Raw genomic sequence first — 22,589 nt, 5'->3', positions numbered from 1 at the left:
CGGTCTCAGCCTCCCGAATGCTGGGATTACAAGCATGCACCACCATGCCCAGCTTATTCTTTCTTTCTTTCTTTATTTTTTTTAAAGAGAAAGGATTTTATTTATTTATTTATTTATTTTGGTGGTACTGGGGGTGGAACCCAGAGGCTTTCTACCTCCGGATTATACTCCCAGACCTATTTTATATTTTATTTGGAAACAGGGCCTTACTAAGTTGCTGAGAGCCTCACTAAGTAGCTGAGGCTGGCTTCGAACCTGCGCGATCTTCCTGTCTCAGCCTCCCAAGCACGGGGATTACAAGCGTGCGCCACCACGCCCAGTATTATTCTTTATTTTATTTTATTTTATTTTATTTTGGTACTGGGGTTCCTGGAAGCCCTTCTACCTCTGGGCTACACTCCCAGACCTATTTTTATATTTTTATTTGGAAACAGGGTCTCCTAAGCCAGCGCGCGGGGCTGGCTTCGAACCTGCGTGATCCTCCTGTCTCTGCCTCCCAAGCGCGGGGATTACAAGCATGCGCCACCACGCCCGGCTTTATTCTTTATTTTAAAACAGGGTCTCACTAGGTTGCAGAGGACCTCACTAAGTAGCTGAGGCTGTCTGTGAATTGTGATCCTCCGGTCTCAGCCTCCTGAATGCTGGGATTACAAGCCTGCACCACCACGCCTGGCGGCTAACCCGGGAGTATTTTACCTCGGACCTACAGCCCCCAGTCCTATTTTATTCTTTATTTGGAAACAGAGCTCACTAAGTTGGAGAGGACCTCACAAGTTGCTGAGGCTGGCTGAGAACTTGCGATCCTCCTGCCTCAGCCTCCCAAGCACTGGGATTCCAGTCACCTGCCACAATACTCAGCTTTCCTTTTATTTTTTGAAACCAGAGTCTTGCTAAATTGCCGAGGCTAGCCCTGAGCTTGCAATCCTCCTGTCTCAGCCTCCAAAATACTGGGATTACAAGCATGTGCCACCAGGCCCAGCACCATTATTCTTACTTTTTTCTCAATGTCCAGCTCTAAAAAGTACCCTTGCCTGACGAGGTGGGCCTGCAGAGAGCTCCCTGCTTCCCTCTGGGGAAGACGTTTTTGTTCACTCTCTGCCTGCCTGCCAGCCTTCTCTCCTGCGCTTTCCTTAGCTCCCCCACCTCAAAGAGTTTTTTTTTTTTTTTATCCTTTTGCTCCTGAGAAGGGGCTGCTCAGCATCCCAAGGAAACATCTCTTCCTCCAGCTGGGCTGTCTGTGCCTGGCACTTAAAAAACTAAGAAGAGAAGCTGGGCGTAGTGGTGTGCACCTGAAATTCCCAGTACTTGGGAGGCTGAGACAAGAGGATTGCAGGTTCAAGGCCAGCCTGAGCAATGTAGTGAGACCTTCAGCAATTCAGCAAGACACTATTTCAAAATAAAAATAAAAAGGGCTGGGGGTGTGGCTTGTAGGTAGAATGCCCCTGAGTCCAATCCCCAATATTACAAAAAAAAAAAAAAAAAAGAAGAAGAAGGTGATGAAGAAGAAAAGGCCAGGCATGGTGGCACAAGCTTGTAATCCCAGCATTCGGGAGGTTGAGACGAGAGGATCGCAGTTCATGGACAGCCACAGCTACTTAGTGAGGCCCTTTGCAACTCGGTGAGATACTGATTCAAAATAAAGAATAAAAAATAGGGCAGGGGGTGTAGCTCGGAGGTCAAATGCCCCTGGGTTCCATCCCCAGACCCGCAAAAAAAAAAAAGAAGAAGAAGAAGAAGAAGAAGAAGAAGAAGAAGAAGAAGAAGAAGAAGAAGAAGAAGAAGAAGAGGAGGAGGAGGAGGAGGAGGAGGAGGAGGAGGAGGAGGAGGAGGAGGAGGAGGAGGAGGAGAAGAAAGGAAGAAAACTGGGAAGAGAGCCTGCACGGGCGCGCCTCTGAGTCTCCACTCGTTCTGGGGAGAGGCAAACATTGGGGCTGGGACAATTCCTAGGATGTTTGATATTGGTTGCTGTTAGCCAGAGCTCCTGGAGACCCTGCTGATGGTAGCCATGAGAAAATAAGGGAGGAAAAATTGGCAGTAGCCTTTGTTTCTCCCTGCTCCTGTCTTCCCTGGGCACTTGGCTAATAAGCTACTTCCTCAGCGTCGAAGCCTTGGCCAAAACACAGAGGAGCTGTGCCCTGTGGCCCGCAGGACCTCCCGTGTGGGATGTGGTGGAGGCTGTGCTATCAGGCCGCTGCCCCTCCCCTGCGTTGGAAGCCCAGGCATATGTAGGTGAACAGAAGGCAAGGAAGCAGAAACCAGCCAAAGCTGCCTGGAAACCCAAGCAGGGCTGGGGAGGTAGCTCAGCGAGAGGGCGCTGACCTCGCAGGCAAGAGGTAATGGGTTCAATCCCCGTAAAAAAATAAATAAACTCACAGGCAGATTACAGAACTAGAAAGCTTTTTTTTCTTTTCCCCCCATACTGGGGATGGGACCCAGGGGCATTCTACTTCTGAGCTATACCACCAGCCATGTTTTTTATTCTTTATTTTGAAACAGGGTCTGAGTTGCAAAGGGTCTAAGTATACAAGGCTGTCCTCAAACTGTGATCTTCCTGTCTCAGCCTCCCACTAGAGATCTTTTTAAAAGTAACCAAGCCTGGCCAGGCATGGTGGCGCACGCTTGTAATCCCCGCGCTTGGGAGGCTGAGACAGGAGGATCACACAGGTTTGAAGCCAGCCTCAGCTACTGAGTGAGGCTCTCAGCAACTTAGTGAGACCCTGTTTCCAAATAAAATATAAAATAGGTCTGGGAGTATAGCCCGGAGGTAGAAAAGTCCCTGGGTTCCACCCCTAGTACCACCCCTAGTACCACATAATCAATAATAATAATAATAATAATAATAATAATAATAAGAAGAAGAAGAAGAAGAAGAAGAAGAAAGAATAAAAATAAACACTTACTGTTAATGAAGTGAAGGTCATACACATCCCACCAAAGCCGTTCAGAGCCAGGGCGATGAAGATGAGCACAGAGAGCGCTGGAGGAAACGGTCTCATGAGCGGCGGCCACATGAGGCCAGGCTGGGCCTCAGGGAGGCTCCGGCCTGGCCCAGTGCTCTGCACAAAGCAGGCTCCCCGCAAAGGAAAGCTGGATGAAGGACTAAAATACCTGGGGAGCTGGGATGGCCTCTGCCGCCCCTCGCCCTCCCCCTCCTGTCTACCTCACTGAATTTGAGCACTTGCAAAAGGTCCATCCAACTTTCCCCATTGATGAAGCAGCAACCCAGAGGCCTAAAGGAGGCCTTCACTGAAACCAAAACCCTAGGTTCCAAAAATCCAGTAGATGAGCCTAGCTAAGATTCTGGTGAAATCGATTTTGGTGTTCATTCTAAAAATCTTTGATTCAATGGCTTCATCTGAACAGGATGGTGACCAGGGGCTTCCAAGCCATCAGAGTACTAGCCTGGGCTGCGTCAAGAGGGCTCAGTTGATGACTTCTGTACATGGAGGACCATGTGCCTGGAGCTGGCCTGGTTCTTAGACCTCATCTCTCAGGCTGGCATCAATGAGATTGTCAGAGACTAGCGTGGCTGGTGATGGCACGGTATACCCTGGAAGCTCCTCTCCAACTTCTGTTTGGCTGTTTACTTTCTTACCTGGCCACCCATTTGAAACAAATAACTGAGTAGGGGTCTAACAGATATCTCCTCTAACTTGAGCAGGGAGCACTTGGTGTGGTACTGCGTCCAGGAACAGGTAGGGCAGGGAGCACCTCTAGGTGTTCTTTCCCCAGTCTCTGACACAAAGGAGGAGGAAAGGCATACTTACAGTTTGGGTTACTTGCTCCATAGGCAATCAGCAAACAGGAGACAGCAAAGCAAGCACTAAAATCAAGTAGAAACAGTAGATCAGATTATTATCACATTACTAACTGTTGTTATTTATACATTGTTATCATTAGAGGGCATTTACTATGTATCTTTTTTTCTTTTTCTTTCTCTCTCTCTCTTTTTTTTTTTTTTTTGGTGGTACTGGGAAGGAACCCTTTCTACCTCAGGGCGACACTCCCAGACCTATTTTATATTTTATTTGGAAAAAGGGTCTCTTAGGCCAGGGAGGCTGGCTTCAAACCAGTGTGATTAGCCGGGCATGGTGGCGCACGCTTGTAATACCCACGCTTGGGAGGCTGAGACAGGAGGATCGCACAGATTCCAAGCCAGCCTCAGCTACTTAGTGAGGCTCTCAGCAAGTTAGTGAGAGCCTGTTTCCAAATAAAATATAAAATAGGTCTGGGAGTATAGCCCGGAGGTAGAAAAGCCCCTGGGTTCCACCCCCAGTACCACCAAACCAGTGTGATCCTCCTGTCTCCGCCTCCCAAGCACAGGGATTACAAGCTTGTGCCACCATGCCTGGCTACTATGTATCATTTTAGAATACTTATACTCATTATTTTACTTGAATTAAAAATCTTGGGAGCTGGGTGTGGTGGGGCATGCTTGCAATCCCAGCATTTGGGAGGCTGGGACAGGAGGAATGCGGTTCAGTTCGTAGACAGCCTCAGCTATTTAGTGAGGCCTCCTGCAATATGCAACTTAGTGAAACCCTGTTTCAAAATAAAGAATAAAAAGCTGGGTGTGGTGGCATACGCTTGTAATTCCAGCTCTTGGGAATCTGAGACAGGAGGATTGCACAGGTTCCAAGCCAGCCTCAGCTACTTAGTGAGGCTCTCAGCAACTTAGTGAGACCCTGTTTCCAAATTTAAAAAATATAAAATAGGTCTGGGAGTATAGTCCGGAGGTAGAAGAGTCCCTGGGTTCCACCCCCAGTACAATAAAAAAATAAAGAAAGAAAGAATAAAGAATAAAAAATAGGGCAAGGGGTGTAGCTCAGAGGTTGAATGCCCTTGGGTTCCATCCCCAGACCCTCAAAAAACAAAACAAAACAAAACAAACAAAAATCTTGGAAGCCGGGTGTGGTGACACACATTTGTAATCCCAGCATTTGGGAGGCTGAGATAGAAGGATTGTGGTTTGTGGCCACCCTCAGCTACTTAGTGAGCCCCTTTGCAAACTCAGTGAAACTCTGTTTCCAAATAAAGAATAAAAAATAGAAGCCGGGCGTGGTGACACACGCTTATAATCCCAGCATTCGAGAAGCTAAAACCAGAGGATCGTGGTTCGCAGACAGCCTCAGCTACTTAGTGAGGTTCTCTGCAAATCAGTGAGACCGTGTTTCAAAATAAAGAATAAAAAAATTGGGCAAGGGGTGTATATCGGAGGTCAAATGCCTTTGGGTTCCATCCCCAGACCCACAAAAAAAAAAAAAAAAAAAAAAAAAAATAGAGCTGGGCATGTAGCTCGGAGGTAGAATGTCCCTGGGTTCCATCCCCGGTACTGCCAAAAAAATATCTTGGGGGCTGGCAATTGAGGTCAGAGGTAGGGTACATGCTTAGCATACACAATGCCCTAGGTTCAATCCCCAAGGCAGAAAAATACAATTCCAAAGAGAATAATAGGGCCCAGTTTATTGATGAAAATAATCTCATTTAAAAAAATGAAAAAGCCAGGCATGTTGGCGTACGCTTGTAATCCCCGCGCTTGGGAGGCAGAGACGGGAGGATCACATAGGTTCAAAGCCAGCCTCGCTGGCTTAAGACTACCCTGTTTCCAAATAAAAATATAAAATAGGTCTGGGAGTGTAGCCCGGAGGTAGAAGGGTTTCCAGGAACCCCAGTATACCAAAATAAATAAATAAAATTAAATAAATAAATAAATAAATGAAAAAATGAAAAAGATTAATTTCTGAAGACAGACTCCATGAATACCTCACTAACCTGCCCTTTGCACACCCAGACTGGGGAGGGCTGAGGCTCCAAAACAGGAGAGAACACAGCGCATTCCTTGGGTCCCTGAGCCACCCAGCCAGGGATGGAGGGATGGACAGAGTGCAGTGGACAGGGGGAAGGACTGAATGCTCACACCCACGTCCCCTCCACGTGACTCTGTCCTGACAACCAGTGTCTTTCAGCTCTGAAGAGCAAATGGAACAACTCTCCCAGCTCTTCCCATCACGGCACAGGTCCTGCTCTTTGCACACCTGTGCCTGCGTGGTGAGCATTCCCAGTGAGAACTGGGTTGGAGAGGACCCTGGCCTGAGAGGGCCAGATAACGGTGAGCCCCCCCGAGACCCCTGAGACCCAGGGCACCACACCTCTGGCCTACAGCCTAAGCCCTTTTGTGTTGTTGTTATTTGAAACAGGGTCTTGCCAAGTTGCTGAGGATGGCTTTAAACCTGCGATCCCCCTGTCTTAGCCTTACAGGAATTACAGGCGTGCTCTACCACGCCCTGCTTGAAAACCCGTGTTCTTAGTGACAAGCGACTCTAGATCCCCCAGGCTGGCCTGGGTTACATGTCTGCTTTACGTAGAACATCGTGAGGATCGCAGCACTTCAGATGCCAGGTTGGGTAGGAACCCTACTCTGGGCAGGCATTTAGGGAGCCCCATAGTGCACCTGAGAGCACATTCAGGATTCCCTCCAGCAGGGAATGCAGCCCTGGAGGTCTACCTGCCCACCCCTCGCCCCCCAAACCCCACACTGACCTGCCCAGCAGCCTGAGCTTCCTTGGGCCATACTTGTCCATGATGATGCCCAGGGGCAGGGTGATGGCACTGAGCAGGAAGGAGCCCACAGTGAAGGCCAAGTTGAGAATCTCCTCCTGGGCCTTGCAGCTGAGCCAGCCATTCATCCAGCTCACCTCCTCGTGCTCGGGCTCTGCGGTGCCCCCCACTGTGCCATTGGTGACATTTTCTGTGTGCATAGAGGAGGGAAATGTGACAGGGATTCCCAGAGATCAGAGAGGCAGGTGCATGTTCAGTCACCCCTCTGGCAATGCCAGAGCTGGCTTTGGTCCCGAGAGCCTCCAGTGGCCGACTTAGATGTTCATGGGGCCCGAGCCCCCTCAAGCAGCAATGCAGAGGTGCTTAACTTTTTTTTTGGTGGTACTGGGATTCCTGGAAGCCCTTCTACCTCCGGGCTACACTCCCAGACCTATTTTATACTTTTTTTTAAATTTGGAAACAGGGTCTTTTAAGCCAGCGCGGCTGGTTTCAAACCTGCGCGATCCTCCTGTCTCTGCCTCCCAAGTGCAGAGATTACAAGCGTGCGCCACCACGCCCAGCATGGTGCTTAACTTTTGTTGGGGCCATGGGCCATTCAGAGAAACCAATAAAGAAAGCTGTGTTCCTCAGAGAATACAAACTGCAATGGCTTCCTAGGTCCCTGGAAAACCCCACAAACCCCAGGTTAGCATTCCCACTCTAAACGTGTCCTATGCGCTCTGGCAGTAGACCTCAGAATGTAGCCTCGGCTACGGCATCCCTGACTGGCTAGAACCTTCTCAGAGATTCTCAATGGAGCCACAGTCATCATGGACTGCTGGGGAAGGCAAGCTGCCCACCTCACCACGACGCCCATGTTCTCCTCGGTTGGCGTGGGGAGAGTGAGCAGGCTGCTTTACTGGTAAGAACAGCTGGCATCAATGAGAACTGGCTCAGGCCATCGCCTCCCTGGGCTTGTCAGAGCATCAGCCACCTCGTTCACTGCATCCTAGAACACCTTTGGAAAGGTGTTTGTTTTTGTGATACTGGAGCTAGAACCCAGGGGCATTCTACCTATAAGCTACACCCCAGCCCTATTTTTTCCCTTTATTTTGGAACAGGGCCTCAGTAAGTTGCAGAGGGCCTCACTAAGTAGCTGAGGCTGCCTGTGAACCTGCGATCTTCCCGTCTCAGCCTCCCAAATGCTGGGATTACAAGTGTGTGCCACCACGCCCCGGCTGTTTGTTTTTAAGTAGTCCACACTTACATGCTTTTACCTGGTGTGATGCTGGCCTTTCTTATTTTTCTCAATGGGGCATTACTGTATTTCTGTCCCCTAAGGCCACACCCAGACCCTGTTGTGTGCTGGGCCTCTGAGCCTGGTGTGCCAGCCACGCCTGCGCTGTTACTTCAACCCTAAGGTCCCCTCCAAAGCCCACCCAGCACCAAAACAACACAACAAAGGAGGAGAAAGTGCCGCAGCAGCTTAGACAAGCCGGGGCCAGGGGACAAGCTGGGCGTGAGGCTAGGAGGTCTCTCCCGGCCTGGCCTGTCGGAGATGCTGACTAATCCTGAAGAGACAGGCAGGCCGGTGAGATGCGAGGTTCCACGGGAGTCCAGGGAGAACTCTCATATAAATGCCTGTCTCCCAGCTGCAGCCCTCTGGCGCCAGGGCCGTAAAGCTGAGGTCTGCACAGGCTTGCCAGGGCTCTTGGGGCTGTCCCAAGGTCACTGAAAGGAAAGTGCTTGGGGTGATTCGTGCCACATGCCCGCCTCTGACCTGCTGGGGGCACGCTGAAATTGTGCTGTCAGAACCCGCACTCTGGGTTCCAGTTTTGGTTCCTCTACTTCCCCCTTGTGTAACCTTGGGAAAGTGGCTTTTTTTTCTATCTTGGTTTCCTTAACTGTAAAATAGCCATACTATGATAAGAGCACCCACTACTCTAGAGGGTTTTTTTCTATATGTATGATATTGGGGATTGGACCCCAAGGGTATTCTGGCTCTAAGTCATACCTCAGCCTTCTCCTCTTCCTCCTTCTCCTTCTTCTTTTTCTGCAGTATTGAGGATTGAACTCAGGGGCATTCTATCTCCAAGCTACACCCCCAGCCCTATTTTTTATTCTTTATTTTGAAACAGTATCTCACTGAGTTGCACTGTCTCACTAAATAGTTGAGGCTGGCTTCGAAACTATGATCCTTTTGTCTCAGCCTCCCACATAGTAGGATTACAAGCGTGTACAACCCCACTGGCTTTTTTTTCCCCCGGGTCTGGGGATGGAACCCAGGGGCATTCGACCTCCGAGCTACATTTCCTGCCCTATTTTTTATTCTTTATTTTGAAACAGGGTCTCACTGAGTTGTGAGGGCCTCACTAAGTAGCTGAGGCTATCTGCAAACTGCAATCCTCGGGTCTCAGCCTCCCGAATGCTGGGATTACAAGCGTGTACCACCACGCCCAGCTCCCACTGGCTTATAGTTTTTATCTTGAAACAGGATCTCAGTAAGTTGTGGAGGGATCCAATAAGTAGCTGAGGCTTGCTGCAAACCTATGATCCTCTTGTCTCAACCACCCAAGTACTAGGATTACAGGTGTGTACCACCACACCCAGAATCAGTAGATTTTGTGCGTGCGTTGTGTGTGTGTGTGTGTGTGTGTGTGTGTGTGTGTGGTGTGGGGGATTGAACCATTGAACCCAGGGGCATTCTACCTCTGAGCTACACCTCCAGCCCAATTTTTTTTTTTTTTTTTAGGTAGTAGGGATGGGACCCAGGGACATTCTACATACGAGCTACATCCCTAGCCCCATTTTTAACTCTATTTTGAAACGGGATCTCACTGAGTTGCAAAGAGCCTCACTAAGAAGCTGAGGCTGCCCACAAACAACGATCCTCCTGTCTCAGCCTTCCAAATGCTGGGATTACAAGTGTGCACCACCATGCCCAGTTTCGATTTTTTATTCCTTTTGAAACAGGGTCTCACTAAGTTGCAGAAGGCCTCACCAAGTAGGTGAGGCTAGCCACAAACCCAGACCCTCCTCTCTCAGCCTTCCAAATGCTGGGATTACAAGCATGCGTCACCATGCCCAGCTCAGTAGAGTTTTAAGATCAATGGAAGACTCATTGGCACTTAGGGTTTGGGATATAGCTCACTGTAGTGTGCTTGCTTAGTTACCATGTACAAGGCTCTGGCTTTAATCACGAGCATATTTATAGATATTGTGTATGTATATAGTATATGTATATGTATACACATGTGTATATTTTAGAACTCATGCAAACATAGAAAGCATGCAATAAATAATAGCTACAAAAGCCAGGCGTGGTGGCGCACACTTGTAATCCCAGCATTGGGGAGGCTAAGACTGGAGGATCGCAGTTCGCAGACAGCTTCAGCTATTTAGTGAGGCCCTCAGCAATTTAGTGAGACCCTGTTTCAAAATAAAAATACAAAATAGGGGAGGGGGTGTAGCTGGAGGTCAAATGCCCCTGGCCAGACCCACAAAAGAAATAACAGCTGCAAGTTATTATTATTGTTTTTGTTATCGGAGGCTGAGGGCGGGGTCGTGGTGTAAGAAGAGGTGGTCAGGAGGCAGGGAGCACAGTCCTGTAACTGTGTGTGGTGGTGGTAATGAGTAAGTAAGTGTCTAGCCTCCCACTGGGCCGGGAGCCCCGAGGGCAGGGATGGTATTCTGGTTACTCCTGTGTCCCAATACCTCACCAAGGCCTGGCCACAACAGCTGTTTACTGAATGAATAAAACCAAAGGAACTGGATCCCAACCACTAAAAGGATCAAGAGAAAGGAAGGGAGACAGGGTGTGCAGAATCAAGTTGAAGAGAGAGGGGATGCACAGAGATTAGAGGCACCAAGTTAACTGCCTGAAACCACAGAAGCAAAACCCAACAAGCCAGAGTGCTGCCCTTGCCACTTTCTGCCCTTGCCACTTTCTCTCAATTCTCTAAGAGTCAACCACCCTGTCAAACACATGGCAAAGCCGTTAGGGTACAGCTCAGAACCGTTAGTTCCATGCTGCGCCCGGCAGCAGGCTCCACTCCGGCAGCTCCTGGAAAGTCAGGGGTGCTTCACAGGCGCCGTGGGTTTCAGGGGTCAGTTCTGTTACAGGGATAGGACCTGGAGGAGAGGGGGTGCTCCCCACGGCAAAGGGCATTTCCAGGTGGGTGTGCAGGTCTGAGCAAGCCAGCACACTCGTGACAGAGTGAATGGTGGAGAGGGCACTCAAGACCTGGACAGAAGCCTGTGAGACCTGATCACGTCCATGCAGGGGCTGGGCCAGGCACTGCTCTAAGGACATGGGAAAGCCCAGGGCCTGAAGTGCTGCAGCCGTGGGGGGCAGGGGTGGAGACGCCAGGCAGCAGTGCCCACGAGGAAAGGCACCAGCCCCACACCCCGGCCGGGTCCCTACGTCCATGCTTTTCTCATCGAGTCTAAAGATAAAACCCCAAGGCAATGCTGGGGTGGTGGAGATCCATGGTACATTGCTGGTCTACCATGCACGGCCATAGGTTCCATCCTCAGCAAATTAAAAAAAAAATCCCATAAGGCCATGGTGGCATAGACCCTTAATTCCAATATCTGAGAGGCTGGGATAGGAAGACTACAGGTCCAAGCGTAGCCTCTGCAACGTAGACCCTGTTTCAAAGTAAAAAAATACAGTTGGGCTAGGGGTGTAGAGCAGAGGTCAAACATCCTGGATTCAACTTCCAGTACCAAAAAAAAGTCCCCATGTGTACCCTCTAGGCAGTCTTCCTGCCATGCCAGAAGTAGTATAGGAGTGGAAATGCCTTAAATTGTTTGGCAATCTGTTCACCCTGGTAAGCAGACCCCCCACATGCTCAGGATGACTAGGGTGGAAGTGTTGATATCTGTCGCTCCCTTTTTCATCCTACAGACCCTGCACAGAACAGGGACCCACACTTTAGGCCACCAGCCTGCTCTCCTTAAACAAATCAGCCCCTGCCCCTGCCCCCAGGAGTGGAGTCCAGCAACAGATGAGCCTGGGGGAGGCTGGATGGCCTTTCTCGTCTGCCCAGGGAGCCATTCCAGCGCCCTTGCTCCTGCAGGGCATTAAACCCAGAAGCTTTGTTGGCAGTAAACACCCCACATAAGTAACCTCAGCCCCAGCAGATGCCCAAACACAGTCCTGCTCAGGCCGCTCCTCTCCATCCGTTCCATGTGGCCATGGCGGGCCAGGAGGCAGACAAACAGATAAGCACCCAGGAAATGTCAAGTCCCAGGGAGCCCTGGCTCAGCGCTCGGCCCTCGCCAGCTCCCCACATCACCTGCACCTGTATTAAACAGTTGTCCCCACAGTGGGCGGCCGGTGCAGCCTGAGGAGGGTGAACCACGGAAACAGGCCGGCGAGCAAGTGGTGTGGCCAGAGTGTCAGAAGCAGGAAGGGCTAAGGGTGTTTAGGAGACCCAGGGTCAGGGATGAGAGAATGGCCCCCTGCACTGTGGAGTGCCACTTACAAGACACACAAAATCTTCAGAGAGAGAGAGAAAGCAAGGGAGCTTTCTCTCCACTTGGGCTCCCTGACCTCCCCCGAGGTCAAGAGCTGCCTCCCCTCCCCAGAGAAACAGCACGAGTGGCAAGCCTCTGGAGCAGTTCACAGATGATGCTTGAGGGAGCCATGAGGCTCGAGGCTGGTGGCCCCTCCAAACTCCTGAGGTGTCCCTTCTCTGAGCCCCCTCCAGCCCAGGGTGCAGATCACTGAGCTCTGCTGAGGGCACCTGCCCAGAGATCTCCTGTCTCTCCGATCTTGCCTTAGTCTATCCGGCAACAGGAAGCAGCATCTCTGTCCAGCCTAGAAGATGTGGGTGAGAGGTCAGCTCGGCTGCAGCGCAGAGCAAACAAGAGGCAGGACACACAGCCAGAAGGCCAAGTCCCTCGTCATGGCTCCGGCAGCAGCAGTGTGCGCCACTCAAGGTATTCAGTCCTCCACTGAGTGCCCTCCTGCCGCTACTCAATAGCCCTTCCATACACCATGTGGGGTTGCAGAGAAGGTCACTTGCTGTCAGACCCAAAGCTCCTGCTTTTAACTGTTGGGCTGTGCCTTATGTCAGAGAGAAAACACTGAGAGAATATAGCCAGCAAATGGTTGTCACACAGTGTCAGGGCAACACCAGGTATGCCATCATATTTGCTAGTGAGGCTAGACACGTGGTGGCACATGGCTATAATGCCAGCTACTCGGAAGGCTGAGGCAGGAGGACTGTAAGGTCAAGGCCAGCCTGGGGAACTTAGCCAGGTGCTGCCTCAAAATGAAAGAGTAAGGGCTAGGCAAAGTGAGGCACGTTTGTAATCCTAGTATTTGGGAGGTAGAGACAGGAGGATCACAGGTTCAAGGACAGCCTCAGCTACTTAGCAAGTCCCTCTGCAACTTAGTGAGACCCTGTTTCAAAATAAAGAATAAGCCAGGCATGGTGGTGCACACTTGTAATCCCAGTACTTGGGGGGCTAAGACAGGAGAATCACAGGTTCGAGAACAGTCTCAGCAAGTAGTGAGATTCTCATTACCTAATGAGACTGTTTCCATATTAAAAAAAAAAAAAAAAAAAAAGCCAGGCGTGGTGATGTATGTTTGTAAACCCTGCATTCAGAAGGCTGAGACCAAATGATCACGGGTCACAGACAGCTCAGGTATGTAGTGAGGCCCTCAGCAATTTAGTGAGACCCTTTTTCAAAATAAAGAATAAGCCGGGCGTGGTGGCGCACACTTGTAATCCCAGCATTCGGGAGGCTGAAACCTGAGGATCGTGGTTCGCAGACAGCCTCAACTACTTAGTGAGGCCCTCTGCAACTCAGTGAGACCCAGTTTCAAAATAAAGAATAAAAAATAGGGCAGGGGGTAGCTCGGAGGTCAAATGCCCCTGGGTTCCATCCCCAAAGGAAAAAAGAAAGAAAGAAAGAAAGAAAGAAAGAAAGAAAGAAAGAAAGAAAGAAAGAAAGAAAAGCCGGGCGTGGTGGCGCATGCTTGTCATCCCAGCGCTTGGGAGGCTGAGACAGGAGGATCGCACAGGTTCGAAGGCAGCCTCAGCTACTTAGTGAGGCTCTCAGCAACTTAGTGAGACCCTGTTTCCAAATAAAATATAAAATAGGTCTGGGAGTATAGCCGGAGGTAGAAAGCCTCTGGGTTCCACCCCCAGTACCACCAAAAAAAAAAAAAAAAAAAAGGCTACGGGTATGGGTATGGCTTGGAGGTAATGCCTCTGTGTTCAATCTTCAGTGCCACAAAAAAAATTTTTTTAAATAAAATAAAATAGGACACCAAAAAGGGAAAAAAGTAAAAAGTGCTGGGGATGGAGCTCAGCGGTAAGCCATTTGCCTAGCATGCACAAAGCCCTGGATTCAATCCTCAGTACTGGGGGTTAAAAAACAAACCAGTGAGAACAGGGCCTCTGAGACTCCTGAGAGGTGTCTGAAAGTCCCACGCCTTCATGGAGCACCAAGGAGCCAGAGAAGGCCAACAAAGACGGGGAGGGAGGCAGGTGATGAGTTGGGAAGGGGTGAGTAGGGTTGGTACTAGGGGCTAGCTCTTCTCTCTGACATCCTGAGGCTGTAGGCACCAGCTTAAGGCCCATTATTTTACTCATTCCTTTGGACTTTTTATTATTGTTGTTGTTGTTATTATTATTATTATTATTATTATTTTGGACTGGGGACTGAACCCAGGGGCATTCTACCTGTGAGCTACACTGCCAGCCCTTGTTTTATTTTATTTTTTAGATTTTAAAACAGGGTCTCACTAAATTGCTGAGGGTCTAAGTTACAGAGCCCAACCTCAAACCTATGCTCCTCCTGTCTCAACCTCCCCAGTGCTGAGATTACAGGCAGCACTATGCCCAGCTGGACTTTTTTTTTTTTTTTGGGGGGGGGGTAATGGGGATGGAACCCAGGGACATCTGCCTCCAAGCTACACTCTCAGCCCTGTTTTTATTCTTTATTTTGAAACAGGGTCTCACTGAGTTGCAAAGGGCCTCTAAAGTAGCTGGCTGGCCATGAACTGCAATCCTCCTGTCTCAGCCTCCCAGCTGCTGGGATTACAAGACTGTGCCACACCCAGCCTTTTTTTTTTTTTTTTTTAATTCAGAATAAACTGGGAATGGCTAGGGACTGGGACACATTTGCTATACAAGCACATGTGAAACCCTAGATTTGCTCCTCAGCACCACAAAAATAAATAAGTAAGCCGGGCGTGGTGGCCCACACTTATAATCCCTGCGATTGGGAGGCTGAGACAGGAGGATCACACAGGTTCGAAGCCAGCCTCAGCTACTTAGTGAGGCTCTCAGCAACTTAGTGAGACCCTGTTTTCAAATAAAGTGTGTATATATATATATATATATATATATATATATATATATATATGTATGTCTGGGAGTATAGCCTGGAGGGAGAAAAGCCCCTGGGTTCCACCCTCAGCACCACAAAAAAAAATAAATAAATAAGTAAGTAAAACTAGTCATATTTGTAGCAATAAAAGAAAAGGGCTGGGCGAGGTGGCACACAGCTCTAATCCCAGTGAGTCAGAAGGCTGAGGCGGCCTCCCAAGCACTAGGACTACAGGGGTGCACCGCCACTGAGAAGAACAAGATTTTGCCATCTGCAGGAAGATGGAAGGACCTGGAGAACAGGATGCTAAGTGAGTTCAGCCAGGCACAGAGCGCGAAGAGGCGAGTGTGTTTGTTCTCTAATACGCAGAAGCGAGGGAGTAACCCGGATACCAGAGGGACTCCAGAGAATGGAGGAGAAACCTCAGAGGAGCCAGACAGGTGTCTGAGGGAGGGGAGAGGAGAGAGTGAGGATGAGTGAAGGAATGACTACCATTAGCTCTACGGAGGTGAGAGTACCGATGTCAATCTCAGTACCCTTTGGGGAAGGGAGGAATGGGGAGGGAACCAGGGGAAAGCTCACCAAGTGCTGTGTGCATGCACGTCACTATCGACATGATTTAAATTATGATGTTAAGACCAATGCACTAATAAAAGTATATTAAAAAAAAAAGAAGCTGGGCGTGGCGGTGGTGGCCCACGCTTGTAATCCTAGCATTTGGGAGGCTAAGACAGGAGGAATCTGGTTTGAGGACAGCCTCAGCTACTTAGTGAGGACCTTTGCATTTGCAACTCAGTGAGACCGTTTCAAAATAAGGAATAAAAAATAAGGCTGGGAGTATAGCTCAGAGGAAGAATGCCCCTGGGTTCCATCTCCAGTACCGAGAAAAGAAAAAAATGGCTGAGACAGGAGAGGGTTGTAAATTCAGGCCAGCCTGGGGAATTTAGTAAGACACTATCTCAAAATGAAATTGAAGCCAGATATGGTAGCACACACTTGTAATACCAGTACTTGGGAGGCTGAGACAGGAAAATCGCAGGTTCACCTCCAGCCTCAGCAATTTAGTGAGGCCATCTGCAACTTAGTGAGACACTGTTTCAAAATAAAAGAAATAATTTTTTTTTTCCAGTACTAGAGATAGAACCCAGGGGCATTCTAACTCCAAGCTACAATTCCAGCCCTATTCTTTACCCCCCCCCCCTTTTTTGCAGTACTGGAGATGGAACTCAGGGGCATTCTACCTCCGAGCTACAGCCCCAACCCTATTTTATTCCTTTTTTTTTTTTTTTTTTTTTTGGTGGTACTGGGGATGGAACCCTTCTACCTCCAGGTTACACTCTCAGACTTATTTTATATATATATATATATATATATATTTTTTTTTTTTTTTTTTTTTTTTGAAACAGGGTCTCTTAAGCCAGCGCGGCTGGCTTTGAACCTGTGCGATCCTCCTGTCTCTGCCTCCCAAGCGCAGGGATTACAAGCGTGCGCCACCACACCCGGTTTATTCCTTATTTTGAAACAGGGTCTCACTGAGTTGCAAAGTAGCTGAGGCTGTCCTCGAACCATGATCCTCCTGTCTCATCCTCCCAAATGCTTGGATGACAAGCGTGTGCCACCATACCCAGCTTAAGAAATAAAATTTAAAAACAGCTAGTACCCCCAAACACACAAAAGTAGAGAGTTCAGCTTGCTTGCTTTTTTTGTGGTACAAAGGATGGAACCCAAGGGTTTTCTACTTCTGGGCTACACTCCCAGCCCAATTTTATTTTTTATTTGGAAACAGCATCTTGCTTAGTTGCTGAGGCTAAGTTCCTGAGGCTGGCTTCAAACTTGAGATCCTCCTGTCTCAGCCTCCCAAGTACTAGGATTACAGGTATGCGGTGCCACAACTGGCTCTTCTTTTTTCTCTTGTAGGGTTGAATTTTCTAAAGCTATCAACCAGTATGGAAAGACCCCATAATATGGGGGGACTCTGAAGCATCGGGGACCTCTCCTGTCCACCCTGGTGTGGCCTGGTGGGGACCAGGGTTGGCCCTGTTTCCCTGAGGGATGGCAGCCCCTCTGCCCTCTCAGGGAGCCTGCTCTATCAGTGGGGGAGATCTGATCCCCACCACCACAGGCACAGTGACCGTAATTATGGCTGGGCTGGAACTAGACTTCCTCTAGCCGAGGTGGCGAGGATTTCCACCCTCATAGCCCTCAACCTGCCCAAGGCCAGCATGTGGCCAGCCCTCCACTGTTTATAAACACCTCTAGGAGGAAAACCAGATCATGGGATCATGGCCCTGCTCTGCTTCCATTAGTCCCTCCTGCCTTGAAAATAAAAGCCAGAGCAGGGCGTGGTGGCTCACGCTTGTAATTCCTCCATTTGGGAGGCTGAGACAGGAGGATTACGGTTCACAGACAGCCTCAGCTACTTAGTGAGGCCCTTTGCAACTCAGTGAGACCCTGTTTCAAAAATAAAATAAAAGAAAGAAAAAAAAGAAAAGCCAGTCTCCTCAAGTGGCCTCTCTAGCCCTACATGCCCCATTCCACCTCCCCAGTCTTCTGCTGCGCCAGCCTTTTCTCTCCTCTCCTCCAGGATGTGGTCTCCTGACTCATCCCTCCTCACCCTCCCAGCTTCTGCATTAACATCAGAAAAGCCACCCTCCCAGTCTCAACCAGACCCCACAGCTGGTCTCCCCTGGTGCTCTGTGGAAGCTCATATGATGACTTGTTTGTTTGGTACTCCCCATATAGCACCTCAATAGATGCTTTCCGACCATGTGGGTTAGATGGAAGAGGACACTGAACATCCGCAGGTAACCGCACCCCCCTGAGCTGACCCTGTCCGAGTGGGCCACTAAACAGCAGAGCACAAGTTAAGAGGTCAACTGGAGATGGCTACTGTGGCCACACAGAGGCCAAAAGGACACAGCCCTTGGGAAAGGCCCGCTCTTCCCAAGCTGGAAACCCCATGGTGTCTTGTCTGTACCAAGGGGACAAGGGAGGTATCGCTGCCAGAACCTGGTAGGTATCATGCAAAGCTCATCAAATGCCCAGCCCCACCTCCTGCCTCCTGTCCTGACCTTCTGGTGGGCAAGGCCAGACACTGCCCCTGGCAGGGGATTGGAGAAACCACTGCTTCTTTCCTTCCACCATCTCACCAAGCTGGAACCCAATACCCAATCTGTCCATAGGCAGATTCTGGCTGGAGTCCCAACAGAGTTCTGGCAATCTTTCAACAGGTTCAGGCAAATTTTCTTTATAGAACAAATTCAAGCATTAGTCCCAAGAGCAATAAAAAGCTGAAAGATGTGCATCTCAATCAACTCTATACCGGTCAGCTCTTCAAAAGTCTAATTCAATACATCTGGCAAATGGCCTAACTGCTTCTCCACAATTCAGCCATCCACCAAGGCTAAACATGTTAGGCCTGAGTAGAAACCTTGACCCTAACTTTGCCAGTCACTCCCAGTCAGAGAAGCACAGAGGCTTCTGGCTCCCAAAGGTTATTTGGACTCCCAGAAGCAAGGAGCAGGGAGGCCAAAGAGATAAGCTGAGTGGAATCTCAGCCCTTCCCGCCCAGGATGCTGGATCAGCAGGTTTGCCAGATAACCAGAAAAACCAAAATCAGACACAGGAGCAGCATGGGATAAGGAGTTGATGTTCAACCCACATCCTGACCCTTCACCTTCACTTCGGTTTGTATGAATGACCTGTCAAGTCTCTCAAGGCACTAAATACCAACTCAGCACTGTGTTGGCACAATCTTTGAGGCTACTCCCACAGTGAAAGGAAGAAGTCAAGGTTGAGGGCAGAAATGAAGTGACTAGCCCCATGCTGCCAATGCCATAAAATAAGTGAAATCAGTGAACAATCTTAAAAACAAACTAGAATCTGACCTTCCTGACACCATGGGGGTAGGGAGATTCTGACTGTATCAGTCCTTTGGTCTAGATGACACACTAAAAGCTAAAAGCATTGTCTGGGGATAATTTTTTTTTTTTTTTTTTTTTTTTAAGGAACGGGGATTGATTAAACCCAGGGGCATTTCACCTCTGAGCTATACTAGCCCTATTTTTTTATTTTTATTTGGAAATAGGGTCTCTCTAAGGTTGATGAGTCTCAATACTTTCTGAGGCTCTCCTTTGGATCTGTGATCCTCCGGTCTCAGCCTCCCAAGTGCTGAGATTACAAGCGTGCGCCACCACACCCAACTTCCTTCTGTTTTTTAAACCCTCTGAGCTGGGTGTGGTGGCGCACGCTTGTAATCTCAGCACTTGGGAGGCTGAGACAGGAGGATAGTACATGGTTCAAAGCCCCCCTCAGCCTCAGCTACTGAGTGAGGCTGTCAGCAACTTAGTGAGACCCTGTTTCCAAATGAAACACAAAATAGGTCTGGGAGTAGAGCCAGGAGGTAGAAAAGCCCCTGGGTTCCACCCCTAATACCACAAACACACACACACACACACACACACACACAGTCCCTGTGTGTACCCTCTGAGAAAGGAAAAGCCAAATAGTCCAACCTGTTCTTTCCAGAAGACTCATTAATCTAACATCTCTAGGGCAAAACAGAAAGCCTGTTCAGGGAACAAGGTCTGACTCTCCCATCTCCCAAGATTTCTTGCTGATGTGGGGAAAGGCTTGCCAAGAACCCTTAGGCTATTAGGAAATATTTTTTAGTAGCTAAAGGCTAAAGGTTGGTTATAAATGATATACTTTCTGCCCTTCCCCAGGCGACCTCCACATTCCCTCTATTTCTCCTGCCCTTAACCTTTCCTGCTAAGTCTCCCTAGGCAAGGAGACACTCAGAGGATCTTCTGGGCAACTCAGAGAAGGGAAACAGGGAGGATCTGACTCAGGGTCACAGGTAGTGTGAACTGGACCAAAACTTTTTTTTTTTTCTTGCTAAGGACTCTAGAAAGAAAAGGCATGCTGGTAATGATCCAGGGACTCAGATCTGGGCTACCTCCAATCAAAGGGGACTCAAGCACAGGGGACAGAGATTATGTGAGTTCAACTATTATGCAGCCGCTGTTGGGGGTAGGGAGAAGGCAGAGGAAAGCATTTCCTACCAAGGTTGCCTAAGATGCCGAAGAAGGAGCTTAGAAGTTGGGAACTCCAGTACTTAGGAGGCTGAGACAGGAGGATTGCAGGTTTGAGGACAGCATCAGCAAGTAGTGAGACTCTCATCCACCTAGTGAGGTCCTGTTTCAAAAATAAAATAAAGTAGAGCTAGGGGTGTAGCTCGGAGATAGAATGCCCCTGGGTCCAATCCCAGTACTAGAAAAGAAGTTGGGAGTTGCTTTGGTCCTATGTTGAGTGGAACCCATGGACCTGCAGCAGTTAGGGTGGGAAGACTGGAGAGCAGGATGGGGGCAGGGCAGCTTCCACATGCACGAGCAACACCCATGGTGGGGCAAACAAAACTATCACCCTTCCTCCCCCCATAGGGCTGGAAGGCCACTGAGACGTTCTCAGCCCCTGAAAGGAAATGGCCTTTGGAGAATCATAGAGCAGCAAAAATAGACAATCTGCATCCGGCAGGCCCTAAGGAGACTCTATAATAGACTGAAAAACAAATCTAGATTCTAGATGAAACCTTCTTGGGGTGGAGGCCACACCACTTCCGGCTTCTTGAGGAACCCTAGGGCCTGGATCAAGAGTTCCTCTTTCTCACAACCAGGGAGCATCAATGATATTGCAGCCACTGAGAGGACATGAGTCCACCAATGTGCCTCGTTGGTAGAAAAAGCTGAATGTGAGAATTTGGGGTTTCCTGCAGTCTCCAGCTTGAGCTTTGGTCCAAGCCGGGCATGGTGCACACACTTGTAATCCCAGTATTTAGGAGGCCGAGACAAGAGGATCACAGGTTCCAGGGCAGTCTCAGCAAGTAATAAGACTTTCATAAACCTAGCAAGATCCTGTTTCAGAATAAAAATATAAGGGTTTGGGATGTAGCTCGGAGATGGAATGCCCCTGGGTTCAAGCCCTAGTTACACACACACACACACAAAAAAAAAAAAAAAGCAGAAAGATTAGTCCATGCCTCAGTTTATTCATTCACTAAACTGGGACTATGATAAATGATGCGCGTCCAGCAGAGCCGGGAGAGGGTAAAACAGGCCTCTGAACACCCGGGAGGCGCTGTGCTGTCAGGAGGCATTGCTGGCTAGGTCTTCATGGCCATCCACCCTCCCCTCCCAGTGCTCGGACTCCAGGAACCACCCCCAGCCTGAGCTGCCCGTCTCACCTGGTTCAGTACACAGGTAGGAGTAAAAACCCTCCGACTTGAGCATGATGAGCAAGGAGCCCCAGCCCAGAAGGACTGCGGAGAAGAGGAGGTTTTCCAACACAGCGGTGCAGGCCATCCACCAACGGCGCCGATGGGCTGTGGCCAGGGTGGGCGCCATGGTGCGGTGCAGCGGCCCGGCTCCGGCTCCGGCTCTGCAACCACCTGCGCACAGACCTCGGCGTCAGCGCCAGCCCTGCCGAGCTCGTCTGGCTGCCTCCGCGGGATGCGGAGCTTGTCACCCTTCGGAACCCCCGGCCGGGAAGGCGCGCGGCGAAGAAGCCGGCCCAGCCCTGCAAGGCCCCGGGCCACCCCCAAACCCGCGGCTGGCCCTCCGCTATGCCGGAGCCGCCCTTGGCCAGGCCGGGAGCACTCTCCCTCAGCTTACTCCGAGGTAAACTGAGGCATGGAAGCAGGAAAGGGACTGACACCTGCTCAAGGACGTGGAACTACTTCTGGCCCCCAGAAGGGTTGACATAACTAGGCTGGGGCCGGAAGGGGGGCAGCTTGAGGTATGGCCACCTGCGCGGGGGCATACCTGAGAGATGCCACTCCCAGGGACCCTGGCGGGCTCGTGCCCGCCCGCAGTCAAGACCCTTCCTCAGAGCTGGTTCCTTCAACCACAAAATCAGCGCACGGAGCCCCGGAACGGCCTCCCACGGCGCGCTCATTGGCCAGGCAGAACAGGAACTGCCGCGCCATTGGCCGCCGTCTAGGTCGCTAGGCGCTGCGGCCACGCGAACCTCGCACGGCAGAAGCGAAGCCGGTTCAAACCGGCGGCGCGAGCCGCCCGCAGACACCCCCGCCCCGTCCCGGGGAGGCATCGCCGCGACGACCCCGTGTCCGTGGAGGCGGACCCCCTCGCTTCTCCCCAGCTCCGTCGCCTATTGGGCATCTCTTTCCTGACCGCGCCTCCTCCGTCCGGCCTCTTTCCTCTCCGATTCACATGACAGCCCCGCGCCCTTTCTTGGGCAGCTTCTGTACCCCGCACCCTCGTCCGGGACCCCGACCCCGGGCCCAGCTCACCCGGCTCCTACTGGTGTGTCTCGGGCCCGCCCGGCTCTTTTTCTGCCTCCTTTTATTCCAGCCCTTTTATTCCGACCCTAAGATGAAAACACTGCTGCCCGCTGATTGGCTGAGTGGGGGCTGGAAACAGGCGTCGACCAATCAGCAGCCACCCGCCCGCCCCCCGGCGGGCAGAAGCCGGTTCCGGCCGGACTTGAAGACAAACAAGAGGGGTGGGGGGCGGGGGCCGGGGCAGCTGCGGGCCTTTTCTGGGCTCCGCCGCCTCGGACTGGAGTCGCCGTGGGCCGCGAGTCCCGGGAGCGCCGCGCTCCCGCCCTCCTAGAGCCCCGCCCGGAGCCCGGCCCTGGGCTGGGGCCCCGGCTCGCCGCCCCGCGCCCCTTGGACCTCCCCAGTC

General features: G+C 50.5%; 1 protein-coding gene across 3 annotated transcripts in view; it reads right to left on the bottom strand.

Annotated features, from left to right (window-relative positions):
* Positions 1-22,320, bottom strand: part of SLC43A2 (solute carrier family 43 member 2) — a gene marked incomplete at both ends in the record, with an annotated part of 52,570 nt that extends 30,250 nt beyond the window's left edge. The window contains 5 exons of one of the 3 annotated variants that reach the window (XM_080712585.1): positions 2,901-2,977; positions 3,768-3,823; positions 6,541-6,748; positions 21,131-21,334; positions 22,196-22,320. In XM_080712585.1, coding sequence (XP_080568711.1) covers positions 2,901-2,977; positions 3,768-3,823; positions 6,541-6,748; positions 21,131-21,290 — 501 coding nt within the window. Of the gene's footprint in view, positions 1-2,900; positions 2,978-3,767; positions 3,824-6,540; positions 6,749-21,130; positions 21,335-21,600; positions 21,648-21,691; positions 21,841-22,195 lie in introns of those variants that run through there. The other 2 variants (XM_080712583.1, XM_080712584.1) reach the window with 2 other exon arrangements.
* Positions 22,321-22,589: the final 269 nt, after the last annotated feature.

The sequence above is a fragment of the Muscardinus avellanarius genome, assembly GCF_963383645.1.
Source record: "Muscardinus avellanarius genome assembly, chromosome: 16".
NCBI classification, from domain to species: Eukaryota; Metazoa; Chordata; class Mammalia; order Rodentia; family Gliridae; genus Muscardinus; species Muscardinus avellanarius.
The sequence above is the reverse complement of the archived record's forward strand: the minus strand, read 5'-3'. Positions and strand labels throughout refer to the sequence as shown.